Source organism: Myotis myotis, unplaced genomic scaffold, assembly GCF_014108235.1.
Source record: "Myotis myotis isolate mMyoMyo1 unplaced genomic scaffold, mMyoMyo1.p scaffold_m19_p_1, whole genome shotgun sequence".
NCBI classification, from domain to species: domain Eukaryota; kingdom Metazoa; phylum Chordata; class Mammalia; order Chiroptera; family Vespertilionidae; genus Myotis; species Myotis myotis.
The window spans coordinates 117,261,673-117,281,412 of NW_023416313.1; the positions used below are offsets into that span (position 1 = coordinate 117,261,673).

The 19,740-nt window shown below is 40.7% G+C and overlaps 1 protein-coding gene and 1 long non-coding RNA gene across 2 annotated transcripts; both read right to left on the reverse strand.

The window, feature by feature from the left end:
• Nucleotides 1–2,662: 2,662 nt before the first annotated feature.
• Nucleotides 2,663–19,071, reverse strand: LOC118676017 (cytochrome c oxidase subunit 5A, mitochondrial). The gene is made up of 5 exons (XM_036349247.1): nucleotides 18,860–19,071; nucleotides 10,000–10,116; nucleotides 6,888–7,009; nucleotides 5,544–5,666; nucleotides 2,663–2,829 (listed from the first exon to the last, which is right to left on the reverse strand). The coding sequence occupies exons 1-4, from the start codon at nucleotides 18,963–18,965 to the stop codon at nucleotides 5,553–5,555; spliced, it is 459 nt and encodes a 152-aa protein (XP_036205140.1). The 5' UTR covers nucleotides 18,966–19,071; the 3' UTR covers nucleotides 2,663–2,829; nucleotides 5,544–5,552.
• Nucleotides 11,098–18,851, reverse strand: LOC118676020. The gene is made up of 6 exons (XR_004974015.1): nucleotides 17,721–18,851; nucleotides 14,601–14,688; nucleotides 14,011–14,082; nucleotides 12,450–12,661; nucleotides 12,225–12,351; nucleotides 11,098–11,248 (listed from the first exon to the last, which is right to left on the reverse strand). It is a non-coding gene; the product is annotated as an uncharacterized LOC118676020 (long non-coding RNA).
• Nucleotides 19,072–19,740: the final 669 nt, after the last annotated feature.

Consider the following 19,740-nt stretch of genomic DNA (forward strand, 5'->3'; position numbering starts at 1 on the left):
GGACACCTACTACACAAGGCCTCTCTACCAACACCAGGAGAGATAACAGCCCTACCCAATACATAGAAACAAATGCAGGGAACCAGCCAAAATGTGGAAACAAACATGTCACAAATGAAAAGAATGGAAGCAAGCAAACTACTGGATACAGAGTTCAAAACAATGGTTATAAGGTTATTCAAGGACCTTAATGAGAGTTTCAAGGAACTTAATAAAAGCTTCAAGGGAATTAATGAGAGTGTCAAGGGATTTAGAGAGACTTTCAAGGGAGTAGAGGATTCTGATAATCAAATCAATGATTTGAAATATGAGAAGCAAAAAACACCCAATCAGAAGAGCAAAAAGAAAAAAGAATAAAAAAAATATGAAGATAATGTAAGGTGCTTCTGTGGCAACTTCAAATGTACCAACATTTGAAGGAGAAGAGAGAGAGCAAGATATTGAAAATCTATTTGAAGAAATAATGACAGAATACTTCCCCTACCTGATGAAAGAAATAGACTTACAAGTCCAGGAAGCATAGACAATCCCAAACAAGAGGAATCCAAAGGGGTCCACACCAAGACATATCATAATTAAAATGCCAAGGGCTAAAGACAAAGAGAGAATCTTAAAAACAGCAAGAGAAAAATAGTTAGTTACCTACAAGGGAGTACCCATACGACTGTCAGCTGATTTCTCAACAGAAACCATGTAGGCCAGAAGGGAGTGGCAAGAAATATTCAAAGTGATGAATAGCTAGAACCTACAACCAAGATTACTCTACCCAGCAAAGCTATCATTCAGAATTGAAGGTCAGATAAAGAGCTTCAAAGAAAAGAAAAAGCTAAAGGAGTTCATCACCACCAAACCAGGATTATATGAAATGCTGAAGGATATTCTTTAAAAAGAGGAAGAAGAAGAAAAAGGTAAAGATAAAAATTATGAACAACAAAGTGAAAACAAATAAATATCTATCAACAAGTGAACCTAAAAATTAAGTCAGAATAAACTGGTGAATATAATAGAAGCAGGGGCATAGAAAGGGAGTGGAATGACAATTCTTGGGGGGAAGGAGGTGTGGGAGGTGCGGGAAGAGACTGGACAAAAATCTTACACCTATGGATGAGGACAGTGGCAGGGGGTAAGGGCATGGGGTGGGATGGGAACCAGGTGGGAGGGGAACTAGGGGGGAAAAAGAGGAACATCTGTAATAATCTGAACAATAAAGATTAATGAAGAAATAAAAATAAAAAATGGGGGAAAAAATAACATTACAGGTGTGATTATGGGTTTTCTCCCCATTTTTACACTTTCCACATAGTGTATCAGCATATTCTGTGATAATGAGATTGGGGCATAAACTTGAACATGCTGAAAGAAAAATCTTATTTTCACTTTTCCAGATTAAAAAAAATTATATAGTAAAAGTGTAAAGATACAAATGATAAAAAAAAAAAAAATTTCACCTGAACATTAACCCTATTCCCTGGACACTGCAGTCTGAACTGGCTGTAGTAGAAGTCACTCAGTCCTAGAACCTCTTTATTCAGCAGTGGATATCCAGTATTATGGGGCTTCTAAAGACAGGATTTGTTTATTTTATTAATTCTCTCAAGAAGTAAACCCATGTACTCAGTTCTTTAAGGAGAAAGCCTCCAAATATACAACAGCAAATTCTTTGATGTCTAAAGTTAATACTGCACTGTCAGGGAAGACCAGGCAGGGAAGGAAAGGGGCACTAAGAGAGGGCTGGCAACCCTACAGCACATCCTCAGGACTATCTCAATGACCACTTTTAAATTTTATTTCACCTGTTTTGGGAAGGTACACAATTTGATCTATCCTCAGACAGCCAATTCCCTAAGCCCAGGGTTTGCTGGCCTTATCAACAAGGAAATCCTATATAATAAAGAGGTAATATGCAAATTGACCCTCATGCCCTCGCATCATCACAAGATTGCCGCACCCACATTGCCACAAGATGGCTGCCCCATGTTGTCACAAGATGGCCTCCCCACATCATCACAAGATGGTCGGCAGGGGAGGGCAGTTGGGGGCAACCAGGACTGCAGGGGAGGGCAGTTGGGGGCCATCAGGCCAGCAGGGGAGGGTGGTTAGGGGTGAGATCAGGCAGCAGGGGAGGGCAGTTAGGGGTGAGATCAGGCCAGCAGGGGAGGGCAGTTAGGGGTGAGATTAGGCCGGCAGGGGAGGGCAGTTAGGGGCGATCGGGCTGGCAGGGGAGCAGTTAGGTATCAATCAGGCTGGCAGGGGAGCGGTTAGGGGGTGATCAGGCTGGCAGGCAGAAGTGGTTAGGGGCAATCAGGCAGGTAAGCAGGTGAGAGTGGTTAGGAGCCAGCAGTGCCAGATTGTGAGAGGGATGTCTCAGCAGTTGGACATCCCCCGAGGGGTCCCAGATTGGAGAGGGTGCAGGCTGGGCTGAGGGACACCCCGCCCCCCAGTGCACGAATTTCATGCACCGGGCCTCTAGTTCTATACAAATGACTTTTAGCCTTTAGCTATTTTGCCAGTCAGTGTACCCAAATATGTTTATATAGCAATGACTTCCAGAAAATTAAAGTTCTCTCAGCACATAAGGGGATAACAAAACTGTGACACAATGGACCTATAATAAATAGTTCATTTTCTGCTCTTCAATGCAAACACATGGAACAATACCTAATTTCAGTTCAAACTCATTTCCTTTTTATTAAAATTCAAGTTACCATTACATGGTTTGGTACTCAATAAAGGAAAACTTGTTCAAATAAGGTAATATGTTATCATCAGTATTTCCAGGTGATTGTTTACACTCAAGTAGTAGTATCAGTAAATCCTTGGGAATCCTATCTGTAAGAGAAAACATGAAGAATTAGCCAGGTAATAAAGTAAAGGTAGAAATCTTTAAAGAAACATGTTACTGTAGCAAGAATACATCCTCTATAACAAAGATCTTCTGGATTTCTTGCAATAATCTATCTATATATAGCTATATAAAAGCCTAAGCAACCATTGGACTGTTCGACTGGTAGCTATGATGTGCACTGACCACCAGGAGGCAGACGCTCAATGCGCAGGCATGGAAACATGGAACAGACTGATGAATCTCAGAGGGAAGGGGGGAGGGCAGGAAGAGATTAACCAAAGATTTTATATGCATACTAGAGGCCCAGTACATGGATTCATGCACCGGTTGGGTCCCTCAGACTGGCCTGTGGTGATCAGGCCGAAACTTGGGAGTCCGACATCCCCCAAGGAGTCCCAGATTGTAAGAGGAAACAGGCTAGGCTGAGGAACTCCACTGGGATCCATGCACCGGGCCTCTAGTATTTGATAAAATAAAAATTAAGCCCAAGTGTTTAGACAACCTTTTAAGAATTCATTATGAAATATGAACCACAGATAAGAGCTTTGAAAATATAACTAGGGCTTTAGCCGGTTTGTTCAGTGGTTAGAGCGTTGGCCCAAGGATTTGATTACGGTCATGGGCATGTACATCAATTGCAGGCTCCATCCCCGGCCCCAGTTGGGCCTGTGCGGTAGGCAACCAATCAATGTGTCTCTCTCACATCAATTTTTTTCTCTGTCTCTACCCCTCCCTTCCATTCACTAAAAATCAATGGAAAAAATATCCATTAAAAAAAAAGATTAAAAAATATATATATATAACTACAAAATCCTCTATTCTAAATACCTAATTTTTTCCAAGTACTCACAGAAATGTTTAATATCATACAAAAACTTTCCATATTATAAAGATGAGCTACCTGAATTCTTTATAATTTGGTTGTGGACAAAAACAAAAATTAAGACGTATGCTCCAAAAAACAAGCCCCAAAGTAGATTACATTTTCTGCTTAGTCTGTCAGCAGGATATTTAATAGCTCCTAAAATAATTTTGGGTCCACTTTTATTTAAGTCTCATTTTTTACCTCTGAGAAGAGTATGGCCTTAGTAAATGCTTATACAGAACATGTGGCATAGTGGGTGCAATGAACTCTGAAACCAGTCTGCCTAGGTTTAAATGTAGACTTTGGACAAGGTGCCTCAGTTTGCTCATCAATAAATAATAAAATAGGAATAATTATAATAATAGTAACCACCTCACAGGATTGTTTGTAAGGATTAAATGAGCTACTATTTATATAGCACTTAAAATTATGCCTGAGCCCAGCGGGTGTGACTCAGTGGTTGAGCAACCACCTCTGAACTAGGAGGTCACGGTTCAATTCCTGGTCAGGACACATGCGTAGGGTTGCAGGCTCGATCCAGTAAGGGACATGCAGGAGATGGCTGATCAATGATTCTCACCCATTACTGATGTTTCTACTTCTCTCTCCCTTCCTCTCTGAAATCAATTTAATATATATAAATTGTGCCTGACACACGTCAAGAATTATATACACTGCTCTGGCCAGTGTGCTCAGTGGTTAGCTTCGGTCAGCACAGCAAAGGGTCTTGGGTTCCACTCCCCTTCAAAGGCACCTACCTGGGTTGCAGGTTCAATCCCCGGATTTGGGCACCTGCGGGAGGCAACCAGTAGCTGTGTCCCCCCTCCCCCACTCTCTTTAAAAAGTCAATGGGAAAAATATCCTCGGGTGAGGATTAGCAAAAAAGAATTATATACACTATACATGTTTGTTAAATAAAATTAAAATATGAATTACTGCTTTTATATTTTCTGTTTTACAAAGAATTTTCTGCACACTGCTCACTACCTAGACAACCTTTTGGCTGGTTGTATTACCTAATTTGTCTTTCCATAGAGAATAAGTTTTTATTATTGATGAAAATTTACTTGACTATTAAATTCTAACCTGGGCACACACAAAAAAGCATCAAATTAATAAAACCCCACTGTTAAAAAAACAACAACAAAAAAAACACACACGTTGCCCAGCTGGTGTGGCTCAGGTGTTGAGTGTCAACCTATGAACCAGGAGGTCACGGTTCGATTCCTGGTCAGTGCACATGCCCAAGTTTCGGGCTTGGTCCCCAATAGGGAATGTGCAGGAGGCAGCTGATCAATGATTCTCTCATCGTTGATACTTCTATCTCTCCCTCTCCCTTCCTCTCTGAAATCAATAAAAATATAAAAACAACAACAAACCACATGTTAAAAAGCATACATGATAAACATTTTGAATGCAGTGAACTACCTTTAGTTTTTTGGAGGTTAATGGGCTGGAATGAGGGAAGGGTACCCAGAGGGCTTGAACTCTAGGTGAAACCAATAATTTCTTGGTGGGATAGAGGGGAGGAGATTAAAGCAAATATGGTAAAATAATAATATCCAAAAATCTGGGTGTGATTACATTTATTCTCTATGCTATTTATGCTTAAAATATTTTATATAGATTTTTTTGTAAAGGAGGTTTCTACTTGCCTTTACACCAGTAAGAGAACAATTATAACAACTAAAAAATAACAACCCTAGCTCCTTAAAGTTATCATTGGTACTCTAAATCTCTATGCTTACAGCCTCTAACAAGACATTTCTGAAATGTCACTCATTCACATCTCCCTGGATTTTTTCCTGCTTTATTCAGTGGTATGTTGCTTACCGATGGGGTTTATACTTTGTCAAGGCCCAGTTCCTCTGGAGTGGAGATTCCCAGTTCATTTAAAGTTGGTCTAAGTTCCTGGATGACATAAGGGTAGATTTCCTTATGCGGTCCTGCTTTGTCCTGATGGCAAAAAAAAAGAAGAAAATTCACATTTAGCTCTCTGAGAAGCCTTATCTATTTACAAAATGAACTTGAAAATGCTTTTAATCACATATGCAGAGGCTACTTTTAAGTTAACATATTTGTTCAATAAAGAGAGAAACTTTGTGGGCAGTAGTCAAGGTAGGTTTTTAAAGACACTTTGAAAATAACTAAAACAATTAGACTAAATCCAGAAATATTTTTTTTCAAAGCTTCAGTTACTGGAAAACAAGGTGGTGATGACAGAATTTTGTGAATGTAATTAAACATGCCCAGCAGGCAATAGGAATAATTAAGTTAACAGAGGAAAAGTTTTTACATTTGCTTCTAATTTGAGACCCTAACTGAATTAACTACTGGTGCTGAATGAATTGACAGCCTACAGAACCCTAAATTATCTTATCCATTGTAGATAAAGTAATCTCACACTTTCTTTTTTACAGACCTTGAATTTCTTTCTTATATTCCATATTCTTTCATGGAGAGATACACTTGGAGAATACTTATTTTCAGGGTAAGAGAGTTTTCATGAATACTCACCATAACATATATTAAAAAGTCAAATGGACTAAGATACTGCCAAACTGCTATTCTTCTGCCTTTAACAAATTCTAAATCTCCTTAGTTATATTTTTTAAATTATAAAGTTCTTACTTAAAATGTAATGTATTTAATTTGCAATTATAAAAAAAACAGAAACTATAATTAAACAGGAAGAATATGTCCACCTACATTTTCATCTACATGTATTTTAATAAAACAGGGTCACACCACAAAAATTATCTCATAATTTTCTTTAGGTAATATGCAATAAATATGTTTAATGTAAATATGTTTAATGTTAAACACATTTGTGTAATAACCACTTCTGGAAAGTCTCATCTTAAGAAACTACTAACAGCATTTAATTTCCTATCACAAATAGCACAAAGATAAATAATAGTTAAACCTTTGTACATACTTAAGATAAATTCTTAAATGGAAGTGCTGAACAAAAGAGTATCAAGCACAATTTTTCAGGCCTGGGATAAATTCTGTCAAACTTTATTCCAGAAAAATTATTAACTGCACTGTAAATTCCCTCTAGCTATATAAGAACTAATTTTAGGTTATCTTAACAAATTAAAAAATAAAGAATATACTGATACCTAGTCAATAGACCACATACTTTCAGAACAAGTTTAATACTATTTCACTGACCTTAACAACCTCTAGGATGCGAACAGCACTAGCAAAATCATTTAACCGTCTGCATGCCCGCAAAGCAGCATCAATGATTTTGGGTTCTGGAACCAGATCATAGCCAACAAGCGTGTTCATCCCTGTCAAATTAAAAAGAGGGCCATATCAACCTGAAATAGTCTCACTTAAACTATAATTTAGTTATCTATATTTTTATTGAAACATAGACATATGATCTTGTCATTTATAATATATATTTGGTCTGTTTCTGACACAGAACCGTCAACCTTCCTTGGGATTTTCTAAGTGATGGGAGCAGAGTGGTGCCTCTTGTTATATTAAGGAGATAACTTTTGGACTCCCAAGAGTGGGTGTTGGATGCCAGCAGAGACCAACGCTGTGGACAGAAGACTGAAATTTTCACTCCCATTTCCTGACTTGCAGGGAGGAGAGAGGGGCTTGAGGTTAAATTAATTGCCAATGGCCAAAAACCTAATCAATCATGAGTAAGTATGAAGCCTCCATAAAAACCATAGGACAGCCCCTTGGTCCTTTTTTAGAGAGCTTCCACACTGGGGTACTAGAATGCTTCCATGAGCCACTGTGCTGGGCTCCAAGCTCCGTGAGGACAGAAGAAGCTCCTTCATTTGGGACCTTACCTTATGTATCTCTTCATTTGGCTGTTGATTTGTATCTTTTAATAATCGTTGTATAAATTGTTAATCTAGTGAGTAAACATGTTTTCTTGAGTTTTCTGAGTCACTGGAACCCGAGAAGGGGGTTGTGGGAACTTCTGATTTGTAGCTAGTAGGTCAGAAGCACAGATGAACAACCTAGGCTTGTAACCAGCCTCTAAAGTGCAGGGTAGTCTTGTGAGACCGAGCCCTTTACCTGTGGAATCTGATTCTACTTCTGGGTAGGGTAGATACTAGTAATGCCACACTGAACTGAATTCTTGGACAGCCTGCTGGCGTCCAGACTTGTTTGTTGATGTAGGGAAGCCTACATATACACATTAGAATTGGGTCCTGGAACCTATTAGGCCTCTATTCTCTTATCTATACAATGAGAGAATCCCACTTTTAACAAATCTACTTTTAACAGATGATAAGATCATAATGACTCTTCCACAATAAATTAGTGGAAAGAACTATGCACTATCCTACAAATTAAAGGAAAACAATAACAACAAAAAGCAATAAAAAAGACCCCAAAAAGACAAAAAAAACCAACCAAAGAATTCCTTAAATGCAAACACTATTTTTGTAATAATTTGCTGGTTTCATTTCAATTAAGAGGGTCACTTTATATCTTTAACTCTTAGTTCAATGTATGCACGTTGGTTGCTTTAAAATAGATTTGATTGGAAAATAATCTAAAAACACCCAGAGAAATGCGGAAGGAGAGTTAATGAAGCCCAAATGAAGACATTAAAGAGATATAGAGCCTGGTAGGTGTGGCACAGTGGTTCAGTGTCAAGCTATAAACTAGGAGGTCACAGTTCGATTCCCAGTCAGGGCACATGCCCAGGTTGTGGGTTCCATCCCCAGTAGAGGGCATGTAGGAAAGAGCCAATCAATGATTCTCTCTCATCATTGATGTTTCTATCTCTTTCTCTCTCTCTCGCTTCTTCTCTGAAATCAATAAAAAAATATTTTTAAAGAGAGAGAAACATTAGTGTGCAGACTGAAACATTCAACCAGAAAATAATTGGGCGTGATTACTTTGAGCTTTGAACAAAATAACACAATATTTAAACAAAGGACACCAGTGACTATAATGCTAGAATATAGTCACAGAGGCTGAACTCTTGGTCTCAGATAAATTGCCTACACTTAAAGCTATTTACATCTAACTATTAAGGCTAGTTATCACCTGGCCAGCGTGCCTCAGTGGTTGACCATTGACCTACGAACCAGGGGGTTGTGAATTGATTCCAGGTCAGGGCACATGTCTGGGTTGCTGATCAATGATTCTCTCTCATCATTGATGTTTTTGTCCTCTCTCTCTCTCTCCCTCTCTGAAATCAATAAAAATACATTTTTTAAAAAAGAAAAAGAGCCCTAGCTAGTTTGGCTCAGTGGATGGAGCGTCAGCCTGCGGACTGAAGGGTCCTGGGTTCGATTCTGGCCAAGGGCACATGCCTGGGTTGCGGGCTCGATCCCCAGTGGGGGGGCATGTAGGAGGCAGCCGATCGGTGATTCCCTCTCACCACTGATGTTTTTCTCTCTCTCTCCTTCTCCCTTCCTCTCTGAAATCAATAAAGAAATATATTTTTAAAAAAGAAAAAGAAAGATTAGTTATCATTAATGCTACTTACTCATGTTAAATGCACATCTGCAAATTTAGGAAAAATAAGTTCTAGCTTATTTAGACTGGACACTTATTCAGGGCAAGACAAATCATAACAGAGAATAAAAATAACAAAAAAACCAAAACTATAAGAGGGGAGAAGAACCAAATAACTACTTGCATAAATTATAAAAGATACAAAATTTAACTCTTGCTCACCTTGACATTATAGCAGTGGTTGCAATCAGAGGTGATTTTGTCCCCCAGGAAACATATTTGGTTGTCATAACTGGGGGTGGAAGGCATGGGGGTGGATGGCACCTAGTGGGCAGAAGCCAAGGATGCTGCTAAACATGTTACAATGCAAAGGACAGCCCTTGCAACAAACAATTATTTGGCCCTAAATACCATTATGCCTGCTTTAAAACCTTGCTTTACAGGAAACACTATGGAAGCTATACTATTTTCTTTTCTTTTTTAAAATATATTTTTATTGATTTTGGAGAGAAAGGGAGAGGGAGAGAGAGATAGAAACATCAATGATGAAATAGAATCATTGATCAGCTGCCTCCTGCATGCCCCCTAACTGGGGATCAAGCCCGCAACCTGGGTATATGCCCTTGACCGGAATCAAACCAGGGACCCTTCAGTCCACAGGCCAATACTCTATCCACTGAGCCAAACCAGTTAGGACTATAATATTTTCTAACTGCAAGTTGTATGAGAGGACTTGGTTAACATGAAGCATGTTTTGCTTTTAACACAGTAGTAGAAGACTACAAAACAGTTCATAATTCTATGTCAAAATAGACTGTTTAGCAATCTATATTACAATTACCTTTACGCAATTCCCAGGCATCAATATCTGGCTTGTTGAAGTATGTCACCCAGCGAGCATCAAATTCCTCATCTGTCTCATGTGACCCATGGGAGTAGCAGCGAACTGACTGGATACCTACAATGGAGAAATAATAACTTCAATGTACAGAAGTACTTAATATATCCTGTTAATACAATTAAGTTATATTTTTTTGTTTTCATTTCCCATTAAAACACATCCTACACAATAAAAGGCTAATATGCAAATTGTCCCTACTGGAGGAGTTTGACTAACTGCGAGTTACACATGTGCTGACCACCATGGGGTGGTGCGGAACATGGCAGGTGGCAGCAATGTGGCGCTGGCAGCGGGCGGCAGTGGAGACACTGCCGGCCCCGATGGGCCCCGAAGAGTGGGACCGCAGTGGGATGGTGGAGCAGGCAAGCGGGCAGCGCAAGGCTAAGGCGGGTGCGAAGGGAGGTCCCGGCTGGCAGCCGCTAGGGACCCTACCTGTGCATGAATTTCATGCACTGGGCCTCTAGTATAACATAAAATCTACCATCTTAACTATTTTTAAGTGTACAGTTCAGTAGCATTTAAATACATTCAGTGCATTAAGTTTTGAATCAACTGTATATCACAGTAGGAAAATTACTCAGTAGGTCAAATGAAACAAATTTTATGTATTGATATGAAAAAAAATCTTAAAAAAAATTAAACAAAGAAAAGCAGAACAAAGAGTATTATAGGTGTATGTTTATGCTCCCCTCCCCTCCCCTCCCAATGTGTAATGCTAACTTGCAATTGTTAACATTGGTTATCTTTGGAAGGAAAAACTTTCTTTATAAAGACAGTCCCCGGGTTACGTAGGACTTGATGTACGTCGTTTCGTGGTTAAGTCACCATCTCCCATTTATTTATTAAAAAAAAATAAGTCCCATCATTTTGACGTACGTATGTGCTTTATGTATTTTATTATTTATTTATCTTAATTTCTTTATTAAGGTATTACATATGTGTCCTTATCCCATTACCCCCCCCCCCCCCGTTGTTTATTATTTATTTACCACAAGGTCAGGAATTGTTATTTTTCTTTAAAATTTTTTTTTTACTGTTTCACTTCATTACTGCTGTGTATGTGCTCCATGTGAGTGACGTAGGTGCTTATGTAGGTGGGTTCCGACTTATGGCGAAAATCGTGTTACATCACGCCGTAGGAACAGATCTCCAACGTAACCTGAGGACCCACTGGACACTTCCAAAATGTCTGAATTTTTACAATAAGCAGAGTATTAATTCTTAATTCAAAATAATGTTCATTCTAGTTTTTTTTTAATATTTAAAAACATTTATTGATTTTAGGGAAAGAGAAAGAGGAAAGGAGAGATGGGGAAGAGAAACATTGATTTGTTCTACTTATTAATGGATTCATTCGTTGATTCTTGTATGTGCCCTGACTGGGGATCGAACTTGCAACCTTGGTATTTGATCTAACCAGCTGAGCTACCTGGCCAGAGCTTCATTCTAGTTGTTAAATTAATTTATAAGATATATTTTTCAGCTGAAACCGGTTTGGCTCAGTGGATAGAGCGTCGGCCTGCGGACTGAAAGGTCCCGGGTTCGATTCCGGTCAAGGGCATGTACCTTGGTTGTGGGCACATCCACAGTAGGGGGTGTGCAGGAGGCAGCTGATCGATGTTTCTCTCTCATCGATGTTTCTAACTCTTTATCTCTCTCCCTTCCTCTCTGTAAAAAGTCAATAAAATGTATTTAAAAAAAAGATATATTTTTCACAAATTAAAAAAAATTGTATGCTTTCTATTCTATGTAATAAAAGCCTAATATGCTAAGTGTCTGACCGTTCGACCAGTCACTATGATGTGCACTGACCACCAGGGGGCAGATGCTCCGAGCAGTAGGTTAGCTTGCTGCTGGGGTCCGGCCGATTGGGACTGGGCGAGATGGGCTGGACATGCCCTGGAGCCCTCCCTGGCTTCTAATGGCCCTGATCTAGATGAGCTGGATATGCCCTGGAGCCAACATCCCATGGTCCCTCCCTGGCCTCTAAAGTATTTCTTCTAATTAATTTCCTTTCAATGTGCATGAATTCGTGCACTGGGCCTCTAGTTAAATTATATTCCAAAATAAATTATACATCCTGACAAATCAATAATTTTTTAAAAAACACTATAAAATTTCTAAGTGAGATACTAAAATATATGTGTCAAGAAAACAAGACTTACTTAGCATTCTGCTCCCAATCATTATACCCTTTGTAGTACATATGAAAAGCCTTTCCATTTTAGTTACTGCCTTTCAAACGGACACTGAATTAGGAGTTAGGAAATGTAGAATCTTTCTAAACAGCCTCTGTATGGTAAGGGATGGAGGAGAAGGAAATTTTACCTTTGGGTTTTAGGAAACAGCAAGTTTTATCTTCCTTATTTGTAAAATGCAGATACCATTACCTTATCAGATTATGATGATTAAAAATGAAAGCCATCAGGGGGCAGATGCTCAGTGGTTGACTTATGAACCAGGAAGTCGCGGTTCAATTACTGGTCCGGGCACACGCCCCGGGTTGCGGGTTCGATCCCTAGTAGGTGGCATGCAGGAGGCAGTCCATGTAGGATTCTCTTTTTCATCACTGATGTTTCTATCTCCCTCTCTCTCCCTCTTTCTGAAAATCAATAAAAACATATTAAAAAAATAAAAATAAAAATGAAGGCCAGGTAACACTGTCTAGGACAATTCCTAGACTTTGTAGAAGGCAGTCAATAAATGACAACTATAAATTGATCCTTGTCTAAAAATGTCTTAACTGACCTCTATTAATGGATATCATAATTTATAGAAATAAAACATTCTTCAAATTGTATTTTCTATTAGATGAATTAGACAAGCTTGGTATAGTGTTTAGTTATTTTTAAAGGCTTATCAAATAAAACAACCCACCACTCCCACACGCATGCATGCACACACGTGTGCGCCCTGGCCAGGTAGGATAGTTGGTTGGAGTGTTGTCCTATATGTCAAGGTTGTGGGTTTGATCCCCAGTTAGGGCACACACAAGAATCAACCAATCCTATATAATAAAAGGCTAATATGCAAATCAACCGAATGGCAGAATGACTGGTTGCTATGATGCACACTGACCACCAGGGGGCAGATGCTCAACACAGGAGCTGCCCCTAGTGGTCAGTGCGCTCCCACGGGGAGAGCGCTGCTCAGCCAGAAGCCAGGCTCACAGCTTGCGAGTGCAGAGGTGGTGGCGGGAGACTCTCCCACCTCTGTGGCAGTGCTAAGGAGCAGTGAGCTGAGCAGTAAGGAGCAGTGAGCAGGCAGGTGGTAAGGAGCAAGGGGTTCCGGTCTGCGAGAGGGCGCAGGCCAGACTGAGGGGAACCCCCGACCCCCCAGTGCATGAACTTCATGCACTGGGCCTCTAGTGAATGCATAAATAAGTGGAACAACAAATCGATGCTTATCTCTCTCAAAAGATTAAAAAAGAACAATTGCCCTAGTCAGCTTGGCTCAGTGGATTGAGCGTCAGCCCTTGGACTGAAGGTTCCAGGGTTCAATTCCGGTCAAGGGCACATACCTCGGTTGCAGGCTCAATCCCCAGCCCTGGTTGGGGCATGTGCAGAAGGCAACCAATCAATGTGGCTCCCTCCCAACCACTCTCTCTAAAATAAATGGAAAAGTATCCTTGGGTGAGGATTAAAAAAAACAATTGAGCAAAACAGAAAAAAAGGAGAGAAAACTCATGGACATAGACAACACCAAGGTGACTGTGGGGGTTGGGGGTGGAGGTGGAAGAGGGCATAGAGGGGATAAAGGGTGATGGAAAAGATATATATATAAAACTACACAGAAACCTTGGGGCTCTACATATATTCTGAAATTTAAATGTCAAATATATCCTATACACCTTTACTGCTGTAACTGGCAAGAGAAAGTGCAAAAAATAGAAAGAAAATAAGAAAAAAAGAAAGAAAAAAGAAACCAGAAAAAGGTGAAAAGATGGAATACCTGCCAGTTCTTCAGATGGAATGTCACTGCTAGATCAAGCAAAAGGATTCTCACTTAAATCACCATTTGATCCTATTGCAAAATACCTGCCATCAGTCACAGAAGACCCCAGCATAAGTCCAAATCTTACCAGAGATCTAAATTTCCATCACAATCTGAGCCCAGAATAAAGTGAGACATGTATATAAATGGGCTGGAATTGGATACTCTTTAATTTCTATGACAAGAAAATAGAATGAATCTATAGACCTAAAAGTATTTGGCAAGTACAAACATTTAGTCAAAACTATACAGGACTTATATTCACATTTAATATATCAGGAAGCATAGATCACAATGCTTCTACCTGCTGTTACCCAAAATTTACAAGCTACCTTTTTCAAAAACTAAAGTTATCCTTACTAAATACTTAAAGCACAAGTGTAAAATGGTACAACCACTTTGGAAGACGGTTTAGCAATTTCTTATCAAGTTAAACACACACCTACCATATCACCCAGTAAGTGCACTTCTAAATATTTACCTAAGAAAAATGAAATATATGTATTCCCTCCCCAGAGGTAATTATTAATTAAGTGTATCTTTCTTACCATAAAGTGTTTCATGATAACCAATTCTTTTCCTCACTGCTGGGCATGGATTTCATCAGATGACTGGTAGCTTTGTATTGTTTTCTAACTGTGAAAAAGATGACCAGCAGCTGCAAATCCCAGTTAAGGAGATCAATGGATCACCTTTAATATTTGTTTACCTTCCTTCTGGGGAGTTCCAAATTACAAACTGGTTGTACAGTGAAACTTAATTTGTTCCAGAAGGCTGTTCGAGAAGTGATTTGTTGGAAAACCGAATGAACCCTCTTTCACCCCGTTAGAAATAATGTAAGTTAATTCGTTCCAGACTCCCAAGTGATTGTTTTAACCTTTTCTTATATACAGTACATAATTAATATATTGTTTAATCTATAAACAAACATTTCTTTTCTTAAACTTATCGAACCACCCCCTTCTAGCTTTAAACTAATCACTTTCACTATTCGTTCCAGGGGTATCTTTCAGGAAGTCAGTATGCAGCATCTTCACTTTTTCATGTATCACTGTTTCCAAAATGCTGTGTTGGGCTGTTTTCATTTATACAAATCAACAACAGTTTTTCTCCTCTTCAATTGCCTGTGATCATTGTTTCTTACATACCCTTAGCAATGTTAGCATTAAAACTATATATACATACATTTCTTAACATTTTAAATTTTTAAAAATATGTTGTTATTGATTTCAGAGAGGAAGGGAGAGGGAGAGAGAGAGATAGAAAAATCAATGATGAGAGAGAATCACTGATCAACAGCCTTCTGCACGCCCTCCACTGGGGATCAAGCACACAACCCTGGCATATGCCCTGACCATTGGGAATTGAACCTTGACCTTCTGGTTCATAGGTCAATGCTCAACCACCAAGCCACACCCCATTGGGCAATGTTAGCATTCTTGATGGCCTCTTTATGTTTTAAAATTGTGCTAACTGTCCATTTCACCAGCAACAAAAACATAAAAATATTCACAGTACAATTTCCTGAGATGTTAACAAAGAGGTTCAGCGGTAAACTGACTCTAAACTGAGTCTCATTCTCTCCTTTGTGTGTGGTCTACGAGGCGCTTTTTGTCATCTCCTAGAGCAGGGGTGGGAAAACTTTTTGACTCGAGGGCCACAATGGGTTCTTAAACTGGACTGGAGGGCCGGAACAAAAGCATGGATGGAGTGTTTGTGTGAACTACTATAAATTCAAAGTAAACATCATTACATAAAAGGGTACGGTCTTTTTTTTTTTTAGTTTTATTCATTTCAAACAGGCCGGATCCGGGCTGTGGTTTGCCCACGGCTGTCCTAGAGGCTTTTTGTCACCTTGCAGAACTTAAGTTTTGTTCCACAATGGAGACATTTTTCCTGTTAACTTAGTCGAGCACCAAATTGTTCAAGATATATATATATATATATATATATATATATATATAGTGGGAAGGTGATAAAAAGTACCACTTAGCCTTGCCTGGCATGATTCAATGGTTGAGCATCGACCTATGAACCAGGAGGTGACATCACATTCAATTCCTGGTCGGGACATGTGCTTGGGTTGTGGGCTGGATCCCCAGTGTGGGGTATGTAGGAGGCAGCTGATCAGTGATTCTCTCTCATCATTGATGTTTCTATGTATTTCTTTCTCCCTCTCCCTTCCTCTCTGAAATCAATAAAAAAAATTTTTTTTTTAAAAAGGTACCTCTTAAATTCAGCCCTGCACCAAAAAGGAAAAAAGAAAACTCCTCCCACCCTTCCCAAATTATCAAGGTAAGGATATAGGAACCAGGACTGTGTAAGTTTTAAGGGTTGACTAGAGAATCTAGTAGTTGTTCAAAACATTTTAATGATCTAATTCAGCAGTTCCTGGAACAACTGTTTCAAATTGGAGACTTCTTCATGGACCAAATATAGTATTTGGGTTGCTACTTAACTGGAGCAAACCTGAGGCCCCCAGGTTAACCTTTTCAGAGCTCCTTCAAGTATACTCTCATTTGGCCTTGGAGCATCTCATACAAGAACCTTAATCTTTTAAATTTTTTTTTCAGAGAGGAAGGGAGAGGGATAGATAGAAACATCAATGATGAGAAAGAATCATTGATTGGTTGCCTCCTGCACGCCCCTCACTGGGGATGGAGCCCACAACCTGGGCTTGTGCTGCGGACCAGAATCAAACCCAGGACCTTTCAGTCCGCAGGCTGACGCTCTATCCACTGAGCCAAACTGGTAGGTCCAAGAACCTTCATTTTTTCTAACTTTCAATTGCATAAAAACCTCTTGTCTCTACTGATAAACCCCAACCTATAATATGCAAAAATGAAATGCAGTATAATAAAGCAAATATGTATTAAGCATTAGTGCCAGACAAGGTGCTAAGACAGTGATGGCAAACCTATGACATGCGTGTCAGAGGTGACACGCGAACTCATTTTTTTGGTTGATTTTTCTTTGTTAAATGGCATTTAAATATATAAAATAAATATCAAAACTATAAGTCTTTGTTTTACTATGGTTGCAAATATCAAAAAATTTCTATATGTGACATGGCACCAGAGTTAAGTTAGGGTTTTTCAAAATGCTGACACGCTGAGCTCAAAAGGTTCGCCATCACTGTGCTAAGAGTTACTTTATCTCACTTAAAACATCACAACCAAATATCCTGACTTTAGCGAAGAGGCAACTGAGTCTTAAGGTTAACTAATGTGTCCAAGGTCACACAGCTAGAAAGCAGCTGACACAACCGTAAACAATACTGACTCCTTGTGGCAAATATTTAGGTCTAAGGGACAAATATCTAAAATACAACTTTCCGTTTATGAATTAAACTCTAAGAGTGGGAATAGAACACTTAGGAGATAAACTACTATGTCCAAAGGTACTAAGAAAAAAAGAATCCCCTTAATTTACAGTTTGCCAGAAACCTCTGGCCTTCTCCTTTACCTGCCACAAAATGTAGTAATTCTTCTGAAGGTCATAAAAACCTCCCCAAATGTGTCTATAAGAAAAAATTATAGTATTTGCTACTTTCACATTTAGATAAGGAAAGAATAAAGAACTATAAAACCTGATAAACATCAGGATGGGCCAAAAATAACACAAAACAGAAAACTGTTCTACCACTAAAAACGAGAAAATTGTTTTACCACTAGTTAAGGAGTCAGTTTCCCCAAGATGGGCTTTGGTTTCTTCTTCTATAATATAAGATGGTCTCCATGATCTGATGTGCATGCCAGCCTTACCATTCTATGATAAATGATAAAATCTTAAATTGAATGAAGGGAAACATATTCCTTAGGTGTGTAAATGTCTACTTAAAACACTCAAAATAGCCAAGCAAACCTTATTAGTTTTGTGTTTGTGAGTTTATATGTTAAAATATGTATGGTTAGGGGCTAAGTGATGTAGCATATACATCCATCATGGACCAAGATCAAACTGTGGTTATAATAATTAAAATTATAGTGCTGGGCAGTCAGTGGGAACACATATATTAGGAGAAGGAAAAATAAGAGACAGGAATCAGCAAAGCATTTCATACTCCAACAAACAGGCTTTAACCTGAAGCAAACAATAAAGCCTCCCCACATCTGTGATCCCAGTATTGCTGGTCCGTGGTACCCCATTTTCGAAACAGTAATGGCCTCTTTCCGACCTCAGGAAACAACCACACACGTGGAAGAATTAGATCGTGGCAGAGCAGTTTCTAAAATTTAACAGAACGGTCTGTGAAGGTAACCCACAAACGCCAACCGAGAAAATGCCTGATTAAAAAAAAGTATAAAGTATACTGTGTCCCACCAAGGAAGCATATTGTGTTCCCGAAAGACTCTGGGGCGGCGGTGCCGGTACACTAAGGGACCTCCCCCGCCCCTACACTGAGCGGCGCGTCCGGTGGCTCAATGTCACCTTCGCCAAAGCGCTGATGGCGGCGGACACTCCCAATCAGGTGGCCCCTGGGGTCAGAGCAGGGGTATGACGGTCACGCCCCGGGGACCGTAGGGGTCGGGTGGACGCGGGAAGTGCGCTGGGACCCCTCTTTGGCGCCTACGGCAGGTCCACACCTGACCCGTCCGCGGTGGCCGCACACGAAGTCGCTGAGGTAGGCCCCGGGGGCGCGTCCTCGAGTCCTCCAGGCCGGAAGGCGGCGGGGAGGGCGGCCAGTGGCCACTGGGTTCAGCCGCCCGCCGGCAGGGCAGCCTAGGCCGCGGGGCGAGCCTGTTCTCGCGTGGCGGCGGGGGCCCAGGTCACCGCAAGGACACACGGGCGAAGGAGCGGACCTTACCCGCGGCGGGGCCGGGGGCCGGTGCGGGGTGCAGGAGGCCTCGAGAGCTGGCTCGGGAGGCTGCGGCCGCTGCTACAGCGCAGCGGCGGAGAGCGGCACCCAGCATAACGGCGATGGCGGCGCACGGGCTGAAGCTGAAGAGAAGCCGGCTGTGAGCTCACCGGCCGTTCCGGAGCTCCCGGGGCCGCACTGACGCACTGACGCACAGTGGGCGGAGCACGAGACCCCACCCACTGCGGCGCTGCACCTCGGCCGGAGGGAGCCGGGCGCAGCGGGGCGGGCGGGCTACGGCGGCGGGTTGTGGACAAACTGGGCGCTGGGTCCCGCCGCTGCCATCATGAAGCGAAGATGGAGGGAAGAGCAGCGAGTGGTGAATGGTGGAGGTTCAAGTCCTGCTTGGGGCTACTCCATCACCTCGAAAGGGGAATAACAATACCAAGGACAAATTATAATAAAAATACCTTTGCTTCACCCTATCCCGGGTTTGAGCCTAAAATAAGAGAACGAATGGGGAGGAAAAGCAACTGCTTACATATAAGGGACCTTATTAGCAACTATTCTTATCCACAAATCCGCAAGCATTAAAAAATGAGTTCACACACGCTGGCATGGCTCAGTGGTTGAATGTCGACCTATGAACCAGGAGGTCATGATTTGATTCCCGGTCAGGGCACAGGCCCTGGTTGCAGGCTGGATCCCCAGTGTGGGGCATGCAAGAGGCAGCCGATCAATGATTCTCTCATCATTGATGTTTCTCTCTCTCTCTCTCTCCCTCTCCCTTCCTCTCTGAAATCAATAAAAATAGATTTTAAAAAAATGAGTTCAGCCCTGGCCACTGCTGCTCAGGGGTAGAGCTCCTCCATGCACCAAGAGGTTACCCC

Bases quoted from the DNA above. Each gene is read 5' to 3' on its own strand.
- LOC118676017 (XM_036349247.1), bottom strand. From the start codon at position 18,965: ATGCTGGGTGCCGCTCTCCGCCGCTGCGCTGTAGCAGCGGCCGCAGCC. The intron at 7,010-9,999 runs GTAATTGTAATA...TTAATTTGACAG, and splicing joins TGCCTGGGAATTGCGTAAAG to GGATGAACACGCTTGTTGGC. The intron at 5,667-6,887 runs GTCAGTGAAATA...TTTTGCCATCAG, and splicing joins GCATCCTAGAGGTTGTTAAG to GACAAAGCAGGACCGCATAA.